Consider the following 17,926-nt stretch of genomic DNA (forward strand, 5'->3'; position numbering starts at 1 on the left):
AATGTATCAGCACTCAAAAATCGATGAACCCCAGACTGCAGACACAGGTCACAAGTGCAGTTGCTCCTTAAGAAAACAGAAGTGCAGAAGCTGAGGTGGTCTACAGATACGATTGAAATGCCAAGGCATCAGACCCCCTCCCTCCACCCCTCCCCCCCCCACCGACTATCCTGCTGGCGAATGTATAGCCTTTGAAAAGTAAAGCTGAAGACCTCAAAAGGGACATCAGGAACTGCTTAATGGAAACACGGCTATCCCCTGCCATTTCAGGTGCAGCACTACAGACCAATGGCTTCACCACTCTCTGCAAATACAGGACAGTTCAGTCCTTTAAAAGTAGAGGAGGTGGAGTATGCTTTATGATTAACACATTGTGGTGCACAGACGTGGTAGTTGTCTCAGTCCTGCTCATCCGACCTGGAATATCTAGCAGTTAACTGTCGTCCATTATATTTGCCAAGGGCACTTTTCACCATCCTGACAGTGGTGTACATCCCACCTCAGGCCAACATCAGGCAGGAGTTCAGCACTGTAATCAGCAAGCACGAAACAGTGCACCCAAATGCCTTCCCTATCATTAACGAGGGATTTCAATCAGGCCATCTTGAAGAAGTCTCTGAACAACTGCACCAACACATCACCTGTGGAAACAGAGGAGCCAACTGTTATACAATCATAAGAATGCTTACTTTGCTATCCAACGCCCACACTGAGGAAATTCTGATCACCTAGCTGTATTTCTACTCCGAGCAAAGACCAAGACTGCAACACCAGGGGTGAGGACTAAGAAGGTACAGTAAAGAAAGCGCTTAAAGGATTGCTTTGGGTCAATGGACTGGACAATTCATTTATGAATCTGAATGAATATTCCACAGTTGTCACCTATTTCATCAAAACCTTGTGGATGAGTGAGCCCCTTCAAGAACATACTGGACAAACCCAAACCAAAAGCCATGGATGAACCAAGAGATTAATAGTCTGCAAGGGCTAGATCTGTGGCATTTAAGACTGTGATCCAGAACTATACAAGTAGTCCAGGTACAACCTGCAGAATGCTATTTTAAGAGCGAAGAAAACTATTGCAACTGAGGTTAGAGATGGAATTGGATGCACGCAGCTCAGGTAAGGTTGGCAGGCCATTACTTTCAACAAAGTGAAGTTTAATATGAGTGGCTGTGATACTCCCAGTGCCTTTTTAGTGCATGCTCTGAAAGGGAGAATAAAACTACACCTGTGCGAATCCATGCAGCATCTGATGATCTCTGTCTCGGAGGCTGACGTCAGAACATCTTTCAAGAGGGTGAACTCTCACAAGGCATCAGGCCCTGATGGTGTACCTGGCAGGAGTGTTCGAGGACATCTATCATCTCCCTGATAGAGTTAGAGGTTCCCACCTGTTACAAAACAACAATCATACCAGTGCCCAAGAGCAAGGTGAGCTGCCTCAACGATCAGCACCCAGTGGCACTCCTATCTCCTCTAATGAAATGTTTTGAGAGGTTGGTCATGGCTAGAACAAACTCCTGCATAAGCAAGGACCTGGGCGTGCTGCAATTTGCCTATCGTCACTATAGGTCTACAGCAGATGCAATTTCACTGGCTCACCACTCAGCATTGAATCACATGGACAATAGTAATCCTAGAACAGCCTGTTTATTGATTACAGCTCAGTGTTCAACTCAAATCATACCCTCAGTATAAACCAACAAGCTCCAAAACCTGGGCCTCAGTACCTCTATCGACTTCCACACCAGGAGATCACAGACTGTGCGAATTGGTAGTAACATCTCTCCGCTCGCAATCAACACTGGCACATCTCAAAGATGCGTGCTTAGCCCACCGCTCTACTCTCTCTACACCCACAACTGTGTGGCTAGGCGCAGCTCAAATGTCATCTGTAAATTTGCCAATGAAGCAGCTATTGTTTGCAGAATTGCAGATGGAGACAAGGCATACAGGAGTGAGATAGTTCAGATAGTTGAATGGTGTCACAACAACCTTGCACTCCACATCTGTAAGACTAAGGAACTGATTGTGGCATTCAGGAAGGCAAAGGTGAAGGCTGAGGGAGAACACACACACACACACACACCAACAATGAAAAGGGTGAGCAGTTTCAAGTTCCTGGGTGTGAACATCTCTGCAATTGCATCAGTATGTTGGGCCCAGGATAGATCTTCAAAGAAGGCACAACAGCAGCTATATTTCATTAGGCGTTTGAGGAGACGTGTATGTCTCTAAAGACACTCAAATATCTATAGATGTACCATAGAGGGCATTCTAACTGGTTGCACTACTGACTAGTATGGAGGAGCCATGGCAGCAGATTGCAAAAAGCTGCAGAAAGTTGTAAGCTCAGCCAGCTCCATCATGGGCCTTACAGCATCTAGTACACCTTCAAAAGGAAATGCTTCCCAAAAAATAAGGCATCCATCATTAAGGAATCCCATCGCTATGGCTCTTTTCGCGTGTGCATACACACACACACAACCCACACAGCAATTTAGGTTTTTTTATGTTTCAAAATGTACTGTTGCCACAAAAAAAAAGACATATGCCAGTAATATTAAACCTGCTTCTGATTCAAGGTAAATCTCTAGACCACACTTGAGTATTGGGTTCAGTTCTGGTCCCCTCATAGGATGGATGTGGAAGCTTTAAAGGGTGCACAGGAGATTTACCATGATTCTGCCTGGATTAGACAGCATGTCTTATGAGGAAAGGTTGAGCGATCTTGGCTTTTCTTTTGGAAAATGGAAGATGTGAAGTGATTGATAGAGGTATAGAAGATTATAAAAGACAGGAGAGCCAGCATAATTTTAAGGCACACAGATAAAAGAAAAATGGAGGGCTATGTAGGAAGGTAGGTTTAAATTGATCTTAGAGTTCAGTCGCAGCATCCTCTGTAAGGAGTCTTTGTACGTCCTCCCCATGGAATCGTGCATTTAACATAGACATAGAAAATAGGTGCAAGAGTAGGCCATTCGGCCCTTCGAGCCTGCACCGCCATTTATTATGATCATGGCTGATCATCCAACTCAGAACCCAGCCTTCCCTCCATACCCCCTGACCCCTGTAGCCACAAGGGCCATATCTAACTCCCTCTTAAACATAGCCAATGAACTGGCCTCAACAGTTTGCTGTGGCAGAGAATTCCACAGATTCACCACTCTCTGTGTGAAGAAGTTTTTCCTAATCTCGGTCCTAAAAGGCTTCCCCTCCATCCTCAAACTGTGACCCCTCGTTCTGGACCTCCCCAACATCGGGAACAATCTTCCCGCATCTAGCCTGTCCAATCCCTTTAGGATCTTATACGTTTCAATCAGATCCCCCCTCAATCTTCTAAATTCCAACGAGTACAAGCCCAATTCATCCAGTCTTTCTTCATATGAAAGACCTGCCATCCCAGGAATCAATCTGGTGAACCTTCTTTGTACTCCCTCTATGGCAAAGATGTCTTTCCTTTGGTTTACTTTGGTTTCCTCCCACAATCTAAAGATGTACCAGGTAGGTTAATTAGTCATTGTAACTTGTCCTGTGATTAGGTTAGGGTTAAATCAGGGTTGCTGGGTAGTGCAACTCAAAAGGCCAGAAGGGCCTACTCCTCATTAAATCTCTAAAACAAAATAAATAAAAAGGTCAGCACATCGGAGGCCAAAGGGCCTATACTGTTCTATGCTCTATAGGAGTATCACTTACATTACACAGAATTATGGAAAATGCTCAGAAATCAAGATACTCTTCAAAATTTGTTTTAAACTATACTATGAAAAGTGCTGCTGGGTTTCATCTCCAGGCATGAGAATCTTAGTAACAACTCAATTTGGGGTGCCATGTTTCAGCTAACCTTGAGCAGGCTTGGTCAACTTTTGATTTCAAAATTACCTGCATTTCAAGGGTTAAAAAAGAATAAATTCTATTACAGACTCAGCACCATAATGCCAGAAAGCAGCTGTTCATTAAACACTCACAATACAACATCTATATGAAATGAATTGCAACAAATTCCATTTCAGAGATTGAATGGAGCATGTGTGCAATGCCATTTCACCAAATGTCACAGTGGGAGGAACCCAACCAACATTTCCAGGTAACAGAAGTCACTTTGTACCAGGACCCACTACTAAATTACCATGGAAGGAACTTTAGTATAGCAGTAAAGTTATTGGACTAGTAATACAGAGGAGCAGACATGCACTCAAATTCTATTTTGTCAGCTGGTGAATTCAAATTCAATTAACATTTGGTCATTAGTTTAGACTTGTTTGAAGAAACCTTTGCCCAATCCTCATCAGCATAAAACCTACAGCACCAGGGGACCCAACATATGAGAAAACTGCTGTACTACAATAAAGAACCTCTACTGCTCCATGCCCAGACCATATTTCAGGAAATCTGATCGCTTGGCTGTGCTTCTCCTACCTACAAACAGGCAGAAGCTTAAGGACAAGGCTCCAGAGACAAGGTCAACTAAGAGGTGGTCACATGAGGCAGAGGAATAGCTATGGGGTTGCTTTGAGTTGGCTTACTGGACCATGTTCAAGGACTCAGGCTCTGAATGAATACACCACAGTTGTCATGGACTTTATAAAAACAGTCGTAAATTAGTCGGTCCCCACAAAATCATTCAAAAGTCTTCCAACCAGAAGCCAGGATGAACAATGAGATCCACAATCTGCTGAGGGCCAGGGTCCGTGGCATTGAAGTCTGGTGACCAAGATACAAAAGGTCCAGGTACAATTTCCAGAAAGCCATCTCACATATGAAGTGGCAAATCCTGACCAAATAGGAATCACTGAAGTTTGTTCGACAGATGTGGAAGGACTTGAATGCCATTACCTCTTACAAAGTGAAATCAAAAGACATAGGTGACAACAAGCCTTCGCTCGCAGATGAGATCCATGCCTTCAGTACTCAATTTGACCTTTAAAACAGAGGAACATTTACAAATTCCTAAAGCCTCGATACCCTGTGATTTCAGTCCGAGGTTGATGTGCGAGCATCCTTCAGGAGGGCGAACCCACAGAAAGCATCCAGACCAGATGTGGTACCTGACTGAGTACTAAAGACCTATGCTGATCAACTGGCTGGTGTTCACTAACATCTTTAATCTCTGACTTCAGCAGTCCGAGGTACCCACCTGCTTCAAACAGGGTTCGATTATAAGAATGTGGTGACCTGCCTCAATAACTATTATCCAGTAGCACTTGCATTCACTGTGATGAAGTGCTTTGAGACGTGATAAAGCCCATCAACTCCTGCCCGAGAAGACCTTGGCTTTAATACCTCCTTGTGCAATTGGATCCTCGGTTTCCTCACTTGCAGACCCCAATCAGTTCAGGTCAACTCCATAATCTCGATCAGCACAGGTGCCCCACAAGACCCCAAGCACTGCTTGTTTTATACTTATGACTGCAGTAAGCACAGCTCCAGTGCCACATTTAAGCTTGCCGATGACACCACTGTCATTGGCCAAATAAAGCTGGTGACGAATCAGCATGGAGGGAGAATGAAAATCTGGCTGAGTGGTGCCACAACAACCCCTCCCCCTCAATGTCAGCAAGGCCAAGAACCAGATTATTGACTTCATGAGGAGAAAACCAGGAGGTCCATGAGCCAGTCCTCCAGTTTAAGTCCTCATTCTTAAGTTTAATGCATTTAGTGGCATTTGTACTTAACTCAGCCTAATAATACAATTTAATTCCAAACCAGAGACATTGCTGATGAGAGCTCTAGAAGAATTGTTGTTAGCTTTTGTTCAAGGTTTCAAACAACAACTTTTCAGTAGCTTCTTACAGCTTGTTCAATACTTTGATGAAATTTACCAAAAATATCAAGATCAACTTCAAGAGACAAAGTGGGATAACCAATACTGAACAAAAGGCCTCGTGATTAGTTAAAAACTAAATACAGGTATATGTATATGTTCAAACAACACACATCAAAGTTGCTGGTGAACACAGCAGGCCAGGCAGCATCTCCAGGAAGAGGTACAGTCGACGTTTCAGGCCGAGACCCTTCGTCAGGACTAACTGAAGGAAGAGTGAGTAAGGGATTTGAAAGTGGGAGGGGGAGGGGGAGATCCAAAATGATAGGAGAAGACAGGAGGGGGAGGGATGGAGCCAAGAGCTGGACAGGTGATTGGCAAAAGGGATACGAGAGGATCATGGGACAGGAGGCCCGGGGAGAAAGACAAGTGGGGGGGGGACCCAGAGGATGGGCAAGGGGTATAGTCAGAGGGACAGAGGGAGAAAAAGGAGAGTGAGAGAAAGAATATGTGTATAAAAATAAGTAACAGATGGGGTACGAGGGGGAGGTGGGGCATTAGCGGAAGTTAGAGAAGTTGATGTTCATGCCATCAGGTTGGAGGCTACCCAGACGGAATATAAGGTGTTGTTCCTCCAACCTGAGTGTGGCTTCACCTTTACAGTAGAGGAGGCCGTGGATAGACATGTCAGAATGGGAATGGGATGTGGAATTAAAATGTGTGGCCACTGGGAGATCCTGCTTTCTCTGGTGGACAGAGCGTAGGTGTTCAGCAAAGCGGTCTCCCAGTCTGCATCGGGTCTCACCAATATATAGAAGGCCACATCGGGAGCACCGGACGCAGTATATCACCCCAGCCGACTCACAGGTGAAGTGATGCCTCACCTGGAAGGACTGTTTGGGGCCCTGAATGGTGGTAAGGGAGGAAGTGTAAGGGCATGTGTAGCACTTGTTCCGCTTACACGGATAAGTGCCAGGAGGGAGATCAGTGGGGAGGGATGGGGGGGACGAATGGACAAGGAGTTGTGTAGGGAGCAATCCCTGCGGAATGCAGAGAGAGGGGGGGAGGGGAAGATGTGCTTAGTGGTGGGATCCCGTTGGAGGTGGCGGAAGTTACGGAGAATAATATGTTGGACCCGGAGGCTGGTGGGGTGGTAGGTGAGGACCAGGGGAACCCTATTCCTAGTGGGGTGGTGGGAGGATGGAGTGAGAGCAGATGTACGTGAAATGGGGGAGATGCGTTTAAGAGCAGAGTTGATAGTGGAGGAAGGGAAGCCCCTTTCTTTAAAAAATGAAGACATCTCCCTCGTCCTAGAATGAAAAGCCTCATCCTGAGAGCAGATGCAGCGGAGACAGAGGAATTGCGAGGAGGGGATGGCGTTTTTGCAAGAGACAGGGTGGGAAGAGGAATAGTCCAGATAGCTGTGAGAGTCAGTAGGCTTATAGTAGACATCAGTGGATAAGCTGTCTCCAGAGACAGAAAGATCTAGAAAGGGGAGGGAGGTGTCGGAAATGGACCAGGTAAACTTGAGGGCAGGGTGAAAGTTGGAGGCAAAATTAATAAAGTCAACAAGTTCTGCATGCGTGCAGGAAGCAGCGCCAATGCAGTTGTCGATGTAGCGAAGGAAAAGTGGGGGACAGATACCAGAATAGGCATGGAACATAGATTCTTCCACAAAGCCAACAAAAAGGCAGGCATAGCTAGGACCCATACGGGTGCCCATAGCTACACCTTTAGTTTGGAGGAAGTGGGAGGAGCCAAAGGAGAAATTATTAAGAGTAAGGACTAATTCCGCTAGACGGAGCAGAGTGGTGGTAGAGGGGAACTGATTAGGTCTGGAATCCAAAAAGAAGCGTAGAGCTTTGAGACCTTCCTGATGGGGGATGGAAGTATATAGGGACTGGACATCCATGGTGAAAATAAAGCGGTGGGGGCCAGGGAACTTAAAATCATCGAAAAGTTTAAGAGCATGAGAAGTGTCATGAACATAGGTAGGAAGGGATTGAACAAGGGGGGGATAAAACCGTGTCGAGGTATGCAGAAACGAGTTCGGTGGGACAGGAGCAAGCTGAGACAATAGGTCGACCAGGACAGGCAGGTTTGTTGATCTTGGGTAGGAGGTAGAAACAGGAAGTGCGAGGTGTGGGAACTATAAGGTTGGTAGCAGTGGAGGTGTGGGAACTATAAGGTTGGCCCCACCACCCCACCAGCCTCCGGGTCCAACATATTATTCTCCGTAACTTCCGCCACCTCCAACGGGATCCCACCACTAAGCACATTTTTCCCTCCCCCCCCCCACATTCCGCAGGGATCGCTTACTACGCAACTCCCTTGTCCATTCGTCCCCCCCATCCCTCCCCACTGATCTCCCTCCTGGCACTTATCCGTGTAAGCGGAACAAGTGCTACACATGTCCTGACACTTCCTCCCTTACCACCATTCAGAGCCCCAAACAGTCCTTCCAGGTGAGGCAACACTTCACCTGTGAGTCGGCTGGGGTGATATACTGCGTCCGGTGCTCCCGATGTGGCCTTTTATATATTGGCGAGACCCGACGCAGAGTGGGAGACCACTTTGCTGAACACCTAAGCTCTGTCCACCAGAGAAAGCAGGATCTCCCAGTGGCCACACACTTTAATTCCACATCCCATTCCCATTCTGACACGTCTATCCACGACCTCCTCTACTGTAAAGGTGAAGCCACACTCAGGTTGGAGGAACAACACCTTATATTCCGTCTGGGTAGCCTCCAACCTGACGGCATGAACATCGACTTCTCTAACTTCCGCTAATGCCCCACTTCCCCCTCGTACCCCATCTGTTACTTATTTTTATACACACATTCTTTCTCTCACTCTCCTTTTTCTCCCTCTGTCCCTCTGAATATACCCCTTGCCCATCCTCTGGGTCCCCCCCCATCTTTCTTCCCAGACCTCCTGTCCCATGATCCTCTCGTATCCCTTTTGCCAATCACCTGTCTAGCTCTTGGCTCCATCCCTCCCCCTCCTGTCTTCTCCTATCATTTTGGATCTCCCCCTCCAGCTTTCAAATCCCTTACTCACTCTTCCTTCAGTTAGTCCTGACGAAGGGTCTCGGCCTGAAACGTCGACTGTACCTCTTCCTAGAGATGCTGCCTGGCCTGCTGCGTTCACCAGCAACTTTTATGTGTGTTGCTTGAATTTCCAGCATCTGCAGAATTCCTGTTGTTTACATGTATATGTTCAATCATTTAAGCTACAACAGAAAATCAGCTAATTTCAAATTGTGATAATCATTTCATATTTTAGTTTTCACACAGCAGTTTTTGTTATTCATCAACCAGAATTCAACAATAATGATTTGTAGATGTAACAATTCAGCATTTTAAAATTGTTTCTGATAAATGTCTTCTACACGGTAGCAGAAAGAGGCTTGTGTTTTTCTTACCGGAGTAACAGTTCCTTTGGGAGTTTCTTGTTTATCACAGCTTCATCGTTATTCGAGAACATCTAAAAAACAGAGGGTTATAGTGTTAGAATGTGTCAATGGTGAACCAAAATTTGTACAAACAATAATAGAAATTGATCTGGAGTCTCCATTCTCAATTCACCACCATATAAAGGTGAAAAACTGGGGAAGGGAACAAAGAAGTGATTGCAACTATTAACAGAGGGGTCATTCAGTGACAAATAAGGTATCAAAACCAGCAGTTTGATGTTGGTATTATGTAAAATGGAGAAATGGCATCATTACCTCACCCATCCTTGAAGGTTAAAGGAGAAAATTATCAGAAAAATACATTCAGCTGTTGCACAGAAAAAAGCTCATCAATTCAAAGTGGAGCAGGTTGAAGTTTAGGAATAATCTTGGCTTTCTGTCCATCAAGATCTCATCTGACAGATAAAAAAAACATTTAAAAGTACTAATTTAGATCCAAAGTGTTCAACTTAGAAGCGTACATATATTTGCAAATGCATGAATAGGGGCAATGTATAAAGCAAATAAGATCAGTAACTACAATACCAAAGCACAGCAGGATTCAATCCCCTTCCCAACTTGTGGATAGTACATCACGACTGTCAACCTACTTCTACAGGATACACATTCGGAACGACCAGCTAAAAATACATGGCTCTGGTATATTTCCGAGCAGCTTTAAATAAGTAACAATTTATGTATTTAAGTGATGTACAGAACAAACTAGACCACCATCAATACCTCTGCAGTACTATAAAACTACGTATTGGTTCCTATTCGATAACAGAGGAACTGTTGCCACCATTTTCTTTTGACTGACTGCAAATGAACAAAATCAGCGCAGATACCTAGTGAAGATACCTTCATACAATGCTTTTGCCAACTGCCCCCTCCAAATCTCAATTTTCATTGCTACATTCAAGATGATTGTTATTATCTTAAAATTATTTGAAGTTCCTAACTTGTGAAATAGTTTCATTTTCACTCCCCCCCCCCATTCATGGCATCTCCAAGCCTCAGTGCCCAAAACTAGTGAGCAAAGCAGTTCTGAATTGTCTTACCGCTTATATCTTGCCAAAATTTCTGCTTTTTTGAACTAACACATGCAACTGTCACAATTGAAAAACTGTCTGCTCCAAGTATAGTGTAGTGTCCCAACTGTCACACAAGTGCACATGACTGACGTTAGTTAGGAACTGTTCAGCAACTCTCTCCCGTTCCAATGAAGCAGTATGGTGTCCCAAATAAGTGAAGGGAATCCTGGCCATTTTCTCAATTAGTTTTTGTTCTTTAAGAGTGGTTACCCTGAATAACTGGTAGCCCAATTAAGCAGAATTCACCATATTTACTTTTGTTCCAGTCCTGAAAATAGCCTGACCACCGACTTCCAAATGGTGGAATTTGTCACCCCTGTAGTGAAAGTAGTTTCAATTATAAAGATTAGTAATGCATCTCAGATTTACATCAACGGAGCTGTAGTGGAGCGTGTATCAAGCTTCAAATTCCTTGGTGTCCACATTTCCGAGGATCTTGCCTGGTCCCTGAACTCCTCCATCCTGATCAAAAAGGCGCAACAGTGCCTTTATTTCCTGCGGAGCATCAAGAAAGCTCACCTCTGACCCAGGATACTGACTGACTTTTACCGCTGTACCATTGAGAGCATACTCACCAACTGCATCACAGTGTGGTATGGCAATTGTCCCGTGTCGGACTGCAAAGCATTCCAGTGTGTGGTGAAAACTGCCCAGCGGATTATCAGCACCCAATTGCCCACCATTGAGAACATCTACCATAAACGCTGCCAGGGCAGGGCGAAAAGCATTATCAAGGATGCATCTCACCCTAACCATGGACTTTTTACTCTCCTCCCATCTGGTAGGTGCTACAGGAGCCTCCACCAGCAGGCACAGGAAAAGCTTCTTCCCTGAGGCTGTGATCCTGCTGAACCTCACGTCACAGCACTAAGCAGTATTGCACCCATATTGGACTGTCTCAGTACTTTTATATTTGTATGCTGTAGCACTTACTTTTTATTCACAGTTATTTTGTAAATAACACTATCCTTCTGCACTTCTGGTTAGATGCTAATTGTGTTTCATTGGCTTTGCATCTGTACTCGACACAATGACAATAAAGTTGAATCTAATCTAATTTAGAGCTCTAATCAATTATTACAAATTACAATAGACAGGCATACGCAACACATTCACTTGAAATCCTGTAAAGACACAGTCATTTGCGTTTCAGTTCATACATGTAGACAATCCCTTCCAGCTTCATGTGGGATAATTCTTTGAAACTAGGTTACAGTTTCTAATGTAGCCCTTCACCCAGCACTGATTAAAGGTCTCTGCCCAAACAGTTAACTGCTCATTTCCCTCCAAAGATGCTGCCTGACCTGCTGAGTTCAAAGTATATTTTATTATCAACATATAAATTATACAACCTTAGATTCACCAGCTTACAGGCAGCCACAAAACAAGAAACCCAAAGAATGTGATTTTTAAAAAAAGACCAACACCCAACTCAGAAAAAGGAACAATTAAGCAAGCGTCAGCATTCAGAACAAAATTAAGACCATAAAACCGAAGCCAGGAACAGCTCGAGTAGGCCCATAATCTCAGTCCATCAAACAGAAGCAAATTGCCACAAAGCTCGCAGACACCAAGCCCGGAGCAGATCGGGCACGACAGCCTCAGCACCAAGAGCAAAGCAGAACGTCACGGAGCAAAACCAGCTCAACCCTTGCCTCCGGTCCTGACACCTTGTCTTTTCAGTCCATCTGCCCCAGCGGTTAAATTGCCCAAGCACCGATCGCCACTCGAATTCTGCCTCGTTCCTGGTTTAGGTGAATGGGCTCCGAAACAGCTGCGCTCCAGCTTTTCTCCACGTCGCTCGCTCCAGCTACGTCTCCAACTTCATCTTCTCCTGTAATCTGCCTTGCTTTGACTCTGTCTCACACCTGCACGCCTCAACCCTCGGATCAGCCGCACCTTCGCTCGCCTCTTCGTTATCTGTGGTGATTGTTCACCACAACTTTCCATACAAGCAGTTTTATTAAGAGTATTTAGTTGATTTTCTTGCTTTGAGAGCCAGCAGTAAGCTACTGCCCACGTTCAGATGCTGCATCTTAAACTAGCATTTTGTGTGTTACTCAAGTATACCTACTTTTGCCTCCTTCCCCATAGAAACCGCCCCCAAGTTACATCAATGTACTACCCTCATATTTTACCTACTGGCTCTCCCGCCCCCATGCGTTTCTGGATCTATCTGCCTTTCACCTCTCCTCAAATGGACCTAACATCAGATTCCAAAACTGGTAGATTTTGTGTTTCTGCTTCTCACTCTCAGCTGTCTTCATCCTTGACCATCTATTCTAAACCCTCTCTCCCCACCACCCCCCCCCAAAACACCACCTGCTTCATCTGCCTCTTTTTGGGTTGCTTCCATCTATCATCCATCTGCCCATCTCTTGCCTCCACATTTTGTTCACCACCATTCCCTTCCTACCCTTTTCGTGGTCTATGCTCTGCCCTTCTATCACACTTCTCTCTAATCTTTATGCTAATCTCTCCTCTCCACTGTCTTGGTGCAGACCTTCAACCCAAAATGTCAACAATTCCTTCCCTTACTCACCTTCCCTTCACTCCTCCCCTCCCCTCCACGTACAAGACACAGAATTAAGCCATTGGCCCATCAAGTCTGCTCTGCCATTCCATCATGGCTGATTTATTATCCCTCAACCCCATTCTCCTGCCTTCTCCCTGTAACTTTAGACAAACCTTACTAATCAAGAACCCAACATCTGCTTTAAATATACCCAGTAATTTGGCCTCCACAGCCGTCTGTTGCAATGAATTCCACAGCTTCACCACCCTCTGGCGGAAGAAATTCCTCGTCATCTGTTGTAAAGCAATGTCCTTGTATCCTGTAACACAAGATTCTGCATATGCTGGAAAGCCAGAGTAACACACTGATTAAACCATTTAGTTCCTCCAGCTGATTATCGCTCCAGATTCAAACATTTGCGGTTTGTAATTTCTAGAACTGTACAACTTTGACAGTAACAATGACATGCATTGATATACCCATGGCGCCTTCAAGGCGGCAATTCCTTGGTCTTTTCATAGAGAAATTTTCTGAAATTCTGAAATTATCTTTTCATAAAAAGGCCAATTTTTGTTTTATTTAGGTTGATGGCAGGTCAAACTGGTGGTAAGAGCACAAGCACTTGTCTAAAAGTCCTGCTGATCACAAGTTGAATCTATCGCCAGGGCTCTTATCCAATAAACAGCACGAGTTTAAGACGTATGATATTGGTATCAAGTTATCAGATAGCTGAGTCAGGTCAAAACAACTCAACCTTATTGAAAAGCAGAGGTCTGAGATTTACTTGAGAGATAACATGGTCAGCACCATGATTACTTTTACAATACCAGGAAGATAGAATTGTTTCATAAGAAACCTTAAGTACCACCAAGTTTTGGAGCCTGTCATTTACAGGATAGCAGACAGCAAATTCAGCAATCGCATTGTTAATCATAAACAAAAAAAATCAGACAACATACTGTACATTTGCTCAAGAGTATGGGTCTAATTAAAGTGTGTGGGAGCTTTTCACAACTGATCAGAGTAGCAACTGCACAACAAACAATCGACTTTAGAAAGTCAGCAAGTCAAGCAGCATCTGTCGGGGGGGGTGACAGAAAGGAAGGGTGAAGAGGAGAATGAGTTGCTGGCGTTGAGTAGAAACCTGATATAGAATTTTGACAATTCCTCCCCCCCCCCACCAGATGCTGACTGACCCATTCTGCGTTCCTTCAGAAGGCAGCGTAGGTCCTGAAATCTGGAGTAACTATCTTGACTTGCTAGCTATTGTGCAGCTTACATTAGCTACACTGGCACATTAAGCTTCTAGTTAGCTGTACACACACACCAAAAAAAATGTATAAAGTTAAATTTCCAGTGTTTGCGAGTTGTGCAGCAAACAAATGTGGTGGGAAAATCCAAACTGACAGTTTCATTAAGACTATGGTGGGAGGCGGGGTGCTGCAAGGAATGTTATTAATGTGTAGTATGACCTTGCATTTCTCCATAGTGTTTCTCTTTGATCTCCACCAGTTACTGATCTTGTAGTTTTTTTAAAAACTGTTTATAGCATCCTATTAAGGTCAGACTTGCTGAAATCCAATTCATCACTCAATTAAGCCAATAGATATCTTCCAAATGCTGGCAACTTTAACATGACCCCACACTGAAATGGACATGGGTTACATTCAGGGAATGAAGCCAATACAAGCAGAGGCATCAAGTTATGAATGTCTGTCAGAATATCTCCCTTCCGACTACTACAGTTCTCTTCTACTTTTGCCATAATCAGACCCTTGTTCAGAAGAACAATAAAGTTTCATGAATGCAAAGAGAGCACATTGCATCAATGAATTTTAATATGTACACACAGAATGCAGAGGTGCTCATCTGGGCAAACCGGCCATTCAATCTGCATTTATGGATTAGACTGCTGAGCCTAGCTTAAACTGCAGGTCATTGTGTAAACAAGGAATTAGCTTCCAAGCTCCGAATTAATAGTAATGTACAAGCTGTTTTGTATTGAGGACATACGTCACTGAATGGTACCAATGCTAGTGACCCCTCCATTTGCCAACTACACTAATAATATTTACATGTCACAAAATTACTGCTGCTTAGAGACATTACTGGGTATTGTTTAAAAGGTAAAATTAATTCACAATAATGTTTTATTTAACATAAATGTTATACCCTTTGTTTTATATTACATACATTCAATATTCTGCTGCCAAGACTCAGCTGTGATTAATCCACCCTGTTACTTTTAGAACTTAATGTCTAATTACAGTAAATCCTGAAGTCAATACCACTGTAAGCTGGTGAATAGTGGCAACCTTTAGCTCAAGAACATACAAACAAACTCAGGTGGAGTTAAGCCAATCAGCCCCTCGACCAAGCTATTGTTCAGCTAAATATCAGTATCTAGAGGACAAATACCCATAATTAAAAATGCACTTATAATTACATCATTACTGTACATGACCTCCATGTATCTCGATTTTTACCTTTTAAAGGAAGCAAATATTATCAGCAATATTTACAATCTAAACCTAATACACAAAACTAAATGAAGCAATCCATTAATGCTGCCTTAAGACAATTTCAATTTAATACAATTTCAATACTTTACACTGCACTTTAGCTTTCCAGCTCAGCATGCTAATTACAGATTTTCCAATCCATTGAAAATTATTTGCTGGCACAGACATCGCACTGCAAAGCTATCTGAAATTTGGCAACCTTCGAAGCTGGAAACTAGTCTGACAAGACAATGCTCTAACAGATGAAATTCTTAACTAAAGAATTGTTAAACTGTATTTACTTAATTAACTTTTTCACCTACAAAGCAGCATCATTACAGTGCGAGTTCTAGTCGTTTAGATCATTTGAACAACCAAAAGACCCAACAACCAACCACAGCCACCACATACTCTTGCCCACATAGCACCAGAAGGTGGATCCTGGATCAGCCTTTACAGCCACCTGAGGACCCACCAACAGACCTTGGAGAATATCTTACTCAACTCAAGTGATCACACTACTGGATCATAAACCAATACATTGTGTATTATGTAGTGCATCATTCTTGCCTGTGGACTAATTACAAGCTCAGATTGTTGGGTTCACGTAGCAATGGAGAAGATACATCTGCAGGAAATTCAATCAGGCATTCGGAAGAAACTTCTCTACCAAATGAGTAGTAACAATGTGAAACTCATTACTATAGAATTAATGTGATAAATAGTGTAGATACCTTTTAAAAGGAGGCTTTTGTACTGGCAGATTCAGGCTACTATCCTCCTGAGCACCTCCTGTCCCACCCATGACCATAAGACTACAAGACACAGGAGCAGAATTAGGCCATTTGGCCCATCAAGTCTGCTCCACCATTCAATAATGGCTGATCCTCCCCCCCCCAACAATCTTCTCCCCATAACCTTTGATGCCATGTCCAATCAAGAACCTATCAATCGCTGCCTTAAATACACCCAACAATCTAGTCTCCACAGCTGCCTATGGTAACAAATTCCACAAATTCACCACCCTCTGGCTAAAGAAACTTTTCCACATCTGTTTTAAATGGACGCCCCTCTATCCTGAGGCTGTGCCCTCTTGTCCTCGACTCCCCCACTATGGGAAACATCCTAACCACATCTACTCTGTCAAGGCCTTTCAACATCGAAAGGTTTCAATGAGATCCCCCCTCATCCTTCCAAATTCCAGTGAGTACAAACCCAGAGCCAAACGTTCCTCGTATGATAACCCTTCCATTCCTGGAATCATCCTTGTGAACTGCCTCTGGACCCTCTCCAATGCCAGCACATCTTTTGAGATGAGAAGCCCAAAACTGTTCATAATACTCAAAGTGAGGCCTCACCAGTGCCCTCTAAAGCCTCTGCATCACATCCCTGGCTCATGTATTCTAAACCTCTTGAAATGAATGCTAACATTGCATTTGCCTTCCTAACCACTGACTCAACCTGCAAATTAACCTTTAGGGTGTTCTGCACAAGGACTCCCAAGACCCTTTGCATCTCAGACTTTTGGATTTCCACCCCATTTAGAAAATAGTCTGAACATTTAGTTCTACTACCAAAGTGCATGACCATGTATTTTCCAACATTGTATTTCATTTACCACTTTCTTGCCCATTCTCCTAATCCAAGGGTGGCCAACCTTTAACATTCCATGCTTCAATTTTTTCACTTACGAGTTCAGATGCACCATACAACCCTTGTACCCCCATTCAATTCTTGTAAAAATGTTAATATAGAGCTCATGCATGAAAAAAATCACATCTGAACTTGTGCGTGAAAAAAATTGACGCATGGAATGTAAAAGGTTGGCCACCCGTCCTAATCTGTCCCAAGTCCTTCTGCAGCCTACCTCCTTCCTCAACACCATCTGCCCCTCCACCATTCTTCGTATCATCTGCAAACTCAGCAGCAAAGCTATGTGTTCCATCATCTAAATCATTTATATATAGCATAAAAAGTGGTCCCACCACCAACCCCTGCGGAACACCACTAATCACCGGCAGCCAACCAGAAAAGGCCCTCTAACTATGCCAGTAACTTTCCTGTAATACCATGGGCTCTTAACTTGGTAAGCAGCCTCGTGTAGCACCTTGTCAAAGGACTTCTGTATACAACATCCACTGCATCCCCTTTATCTATCCTACTTGGAATTTTCTCAATGAACTCCAACAGGTTCACCAGGCAATATTTTCCCTTAAGGAAACCATGTTGACTTTTTCTATTTTTGCTTTTTGTATGCCCTCTTTTGCTTTTACATTAGATATGACTTCCCTTGTCAGCCAGTTGTACTATTCTGCTATTTGAGTATTTTAGTTTTAGGAATACATCTATCCTGCACCTTCCTTACTTTTCTGCCAGAAACTCACGCCGTTGCTGCTCTGCTGTCATCCCTGGCAGCATCTCCTTCCAATTTACTTTGGCCAACTCCCCTCTCATACCACTAATTTCCTTTACTCCACTGAAATACTGCTACATCAGACTTTACTTTTTCCCTATCAATTTTCAAGTTAAACTCAGTCACATTGTGATCACTGGTTCCTAAGGGCTATTTTACCTTAAGCTCCTTAATTGCCTC

At 43.7% G+C, this 17,926-nt stretch overlaps 1 protein-coding gene across 5 annotated transcripts in view; it reads right to left on the reverse strand.

Annotated features, from left to right (window-relative positions):
* The window catches only part of LOC134340475 (F-box/LRR-repeat protein 20), a 162,522-nt gene that overhangs the window by 99,921 nt on the left and 44,675 nt on the right, over positions 1 to 17,926 (reverse strand). For 4 of the 5 annotated variants that reach the window (XM_063037782.1, XM_063037786.1, XM_063037785.1 and 1 more), the window contains one exon: positions 9,194 to 9,255. In XM_063037782.1, coding sequence (XP_062893852.1) covers positions 9,194 to 9,255 — 62 coding nt within the window. Of the gene's footprint in view, positions 1 to 9,193; positions 9,256 to 9,499; positions 12,594 to 17,926 lie in introns of those variants that run through there. The other variant, XM_063037784.1, reaches the window with a different exon arrangement.

Source organism: Mobula hypostoma, chromosome X1, assembly GCF_963921235.1.
Source record: "Mobula hypostoma chromosome X1, sMobHyp1.1, whole genome shotgun sequence".
Classification (NCBI taxonomy): Eukaryota; Metazoa; Chordata; class Chondrichthyes; order Myliobatiformes; family Myliobatidae; genus Mobula; species Mobula hypostoma.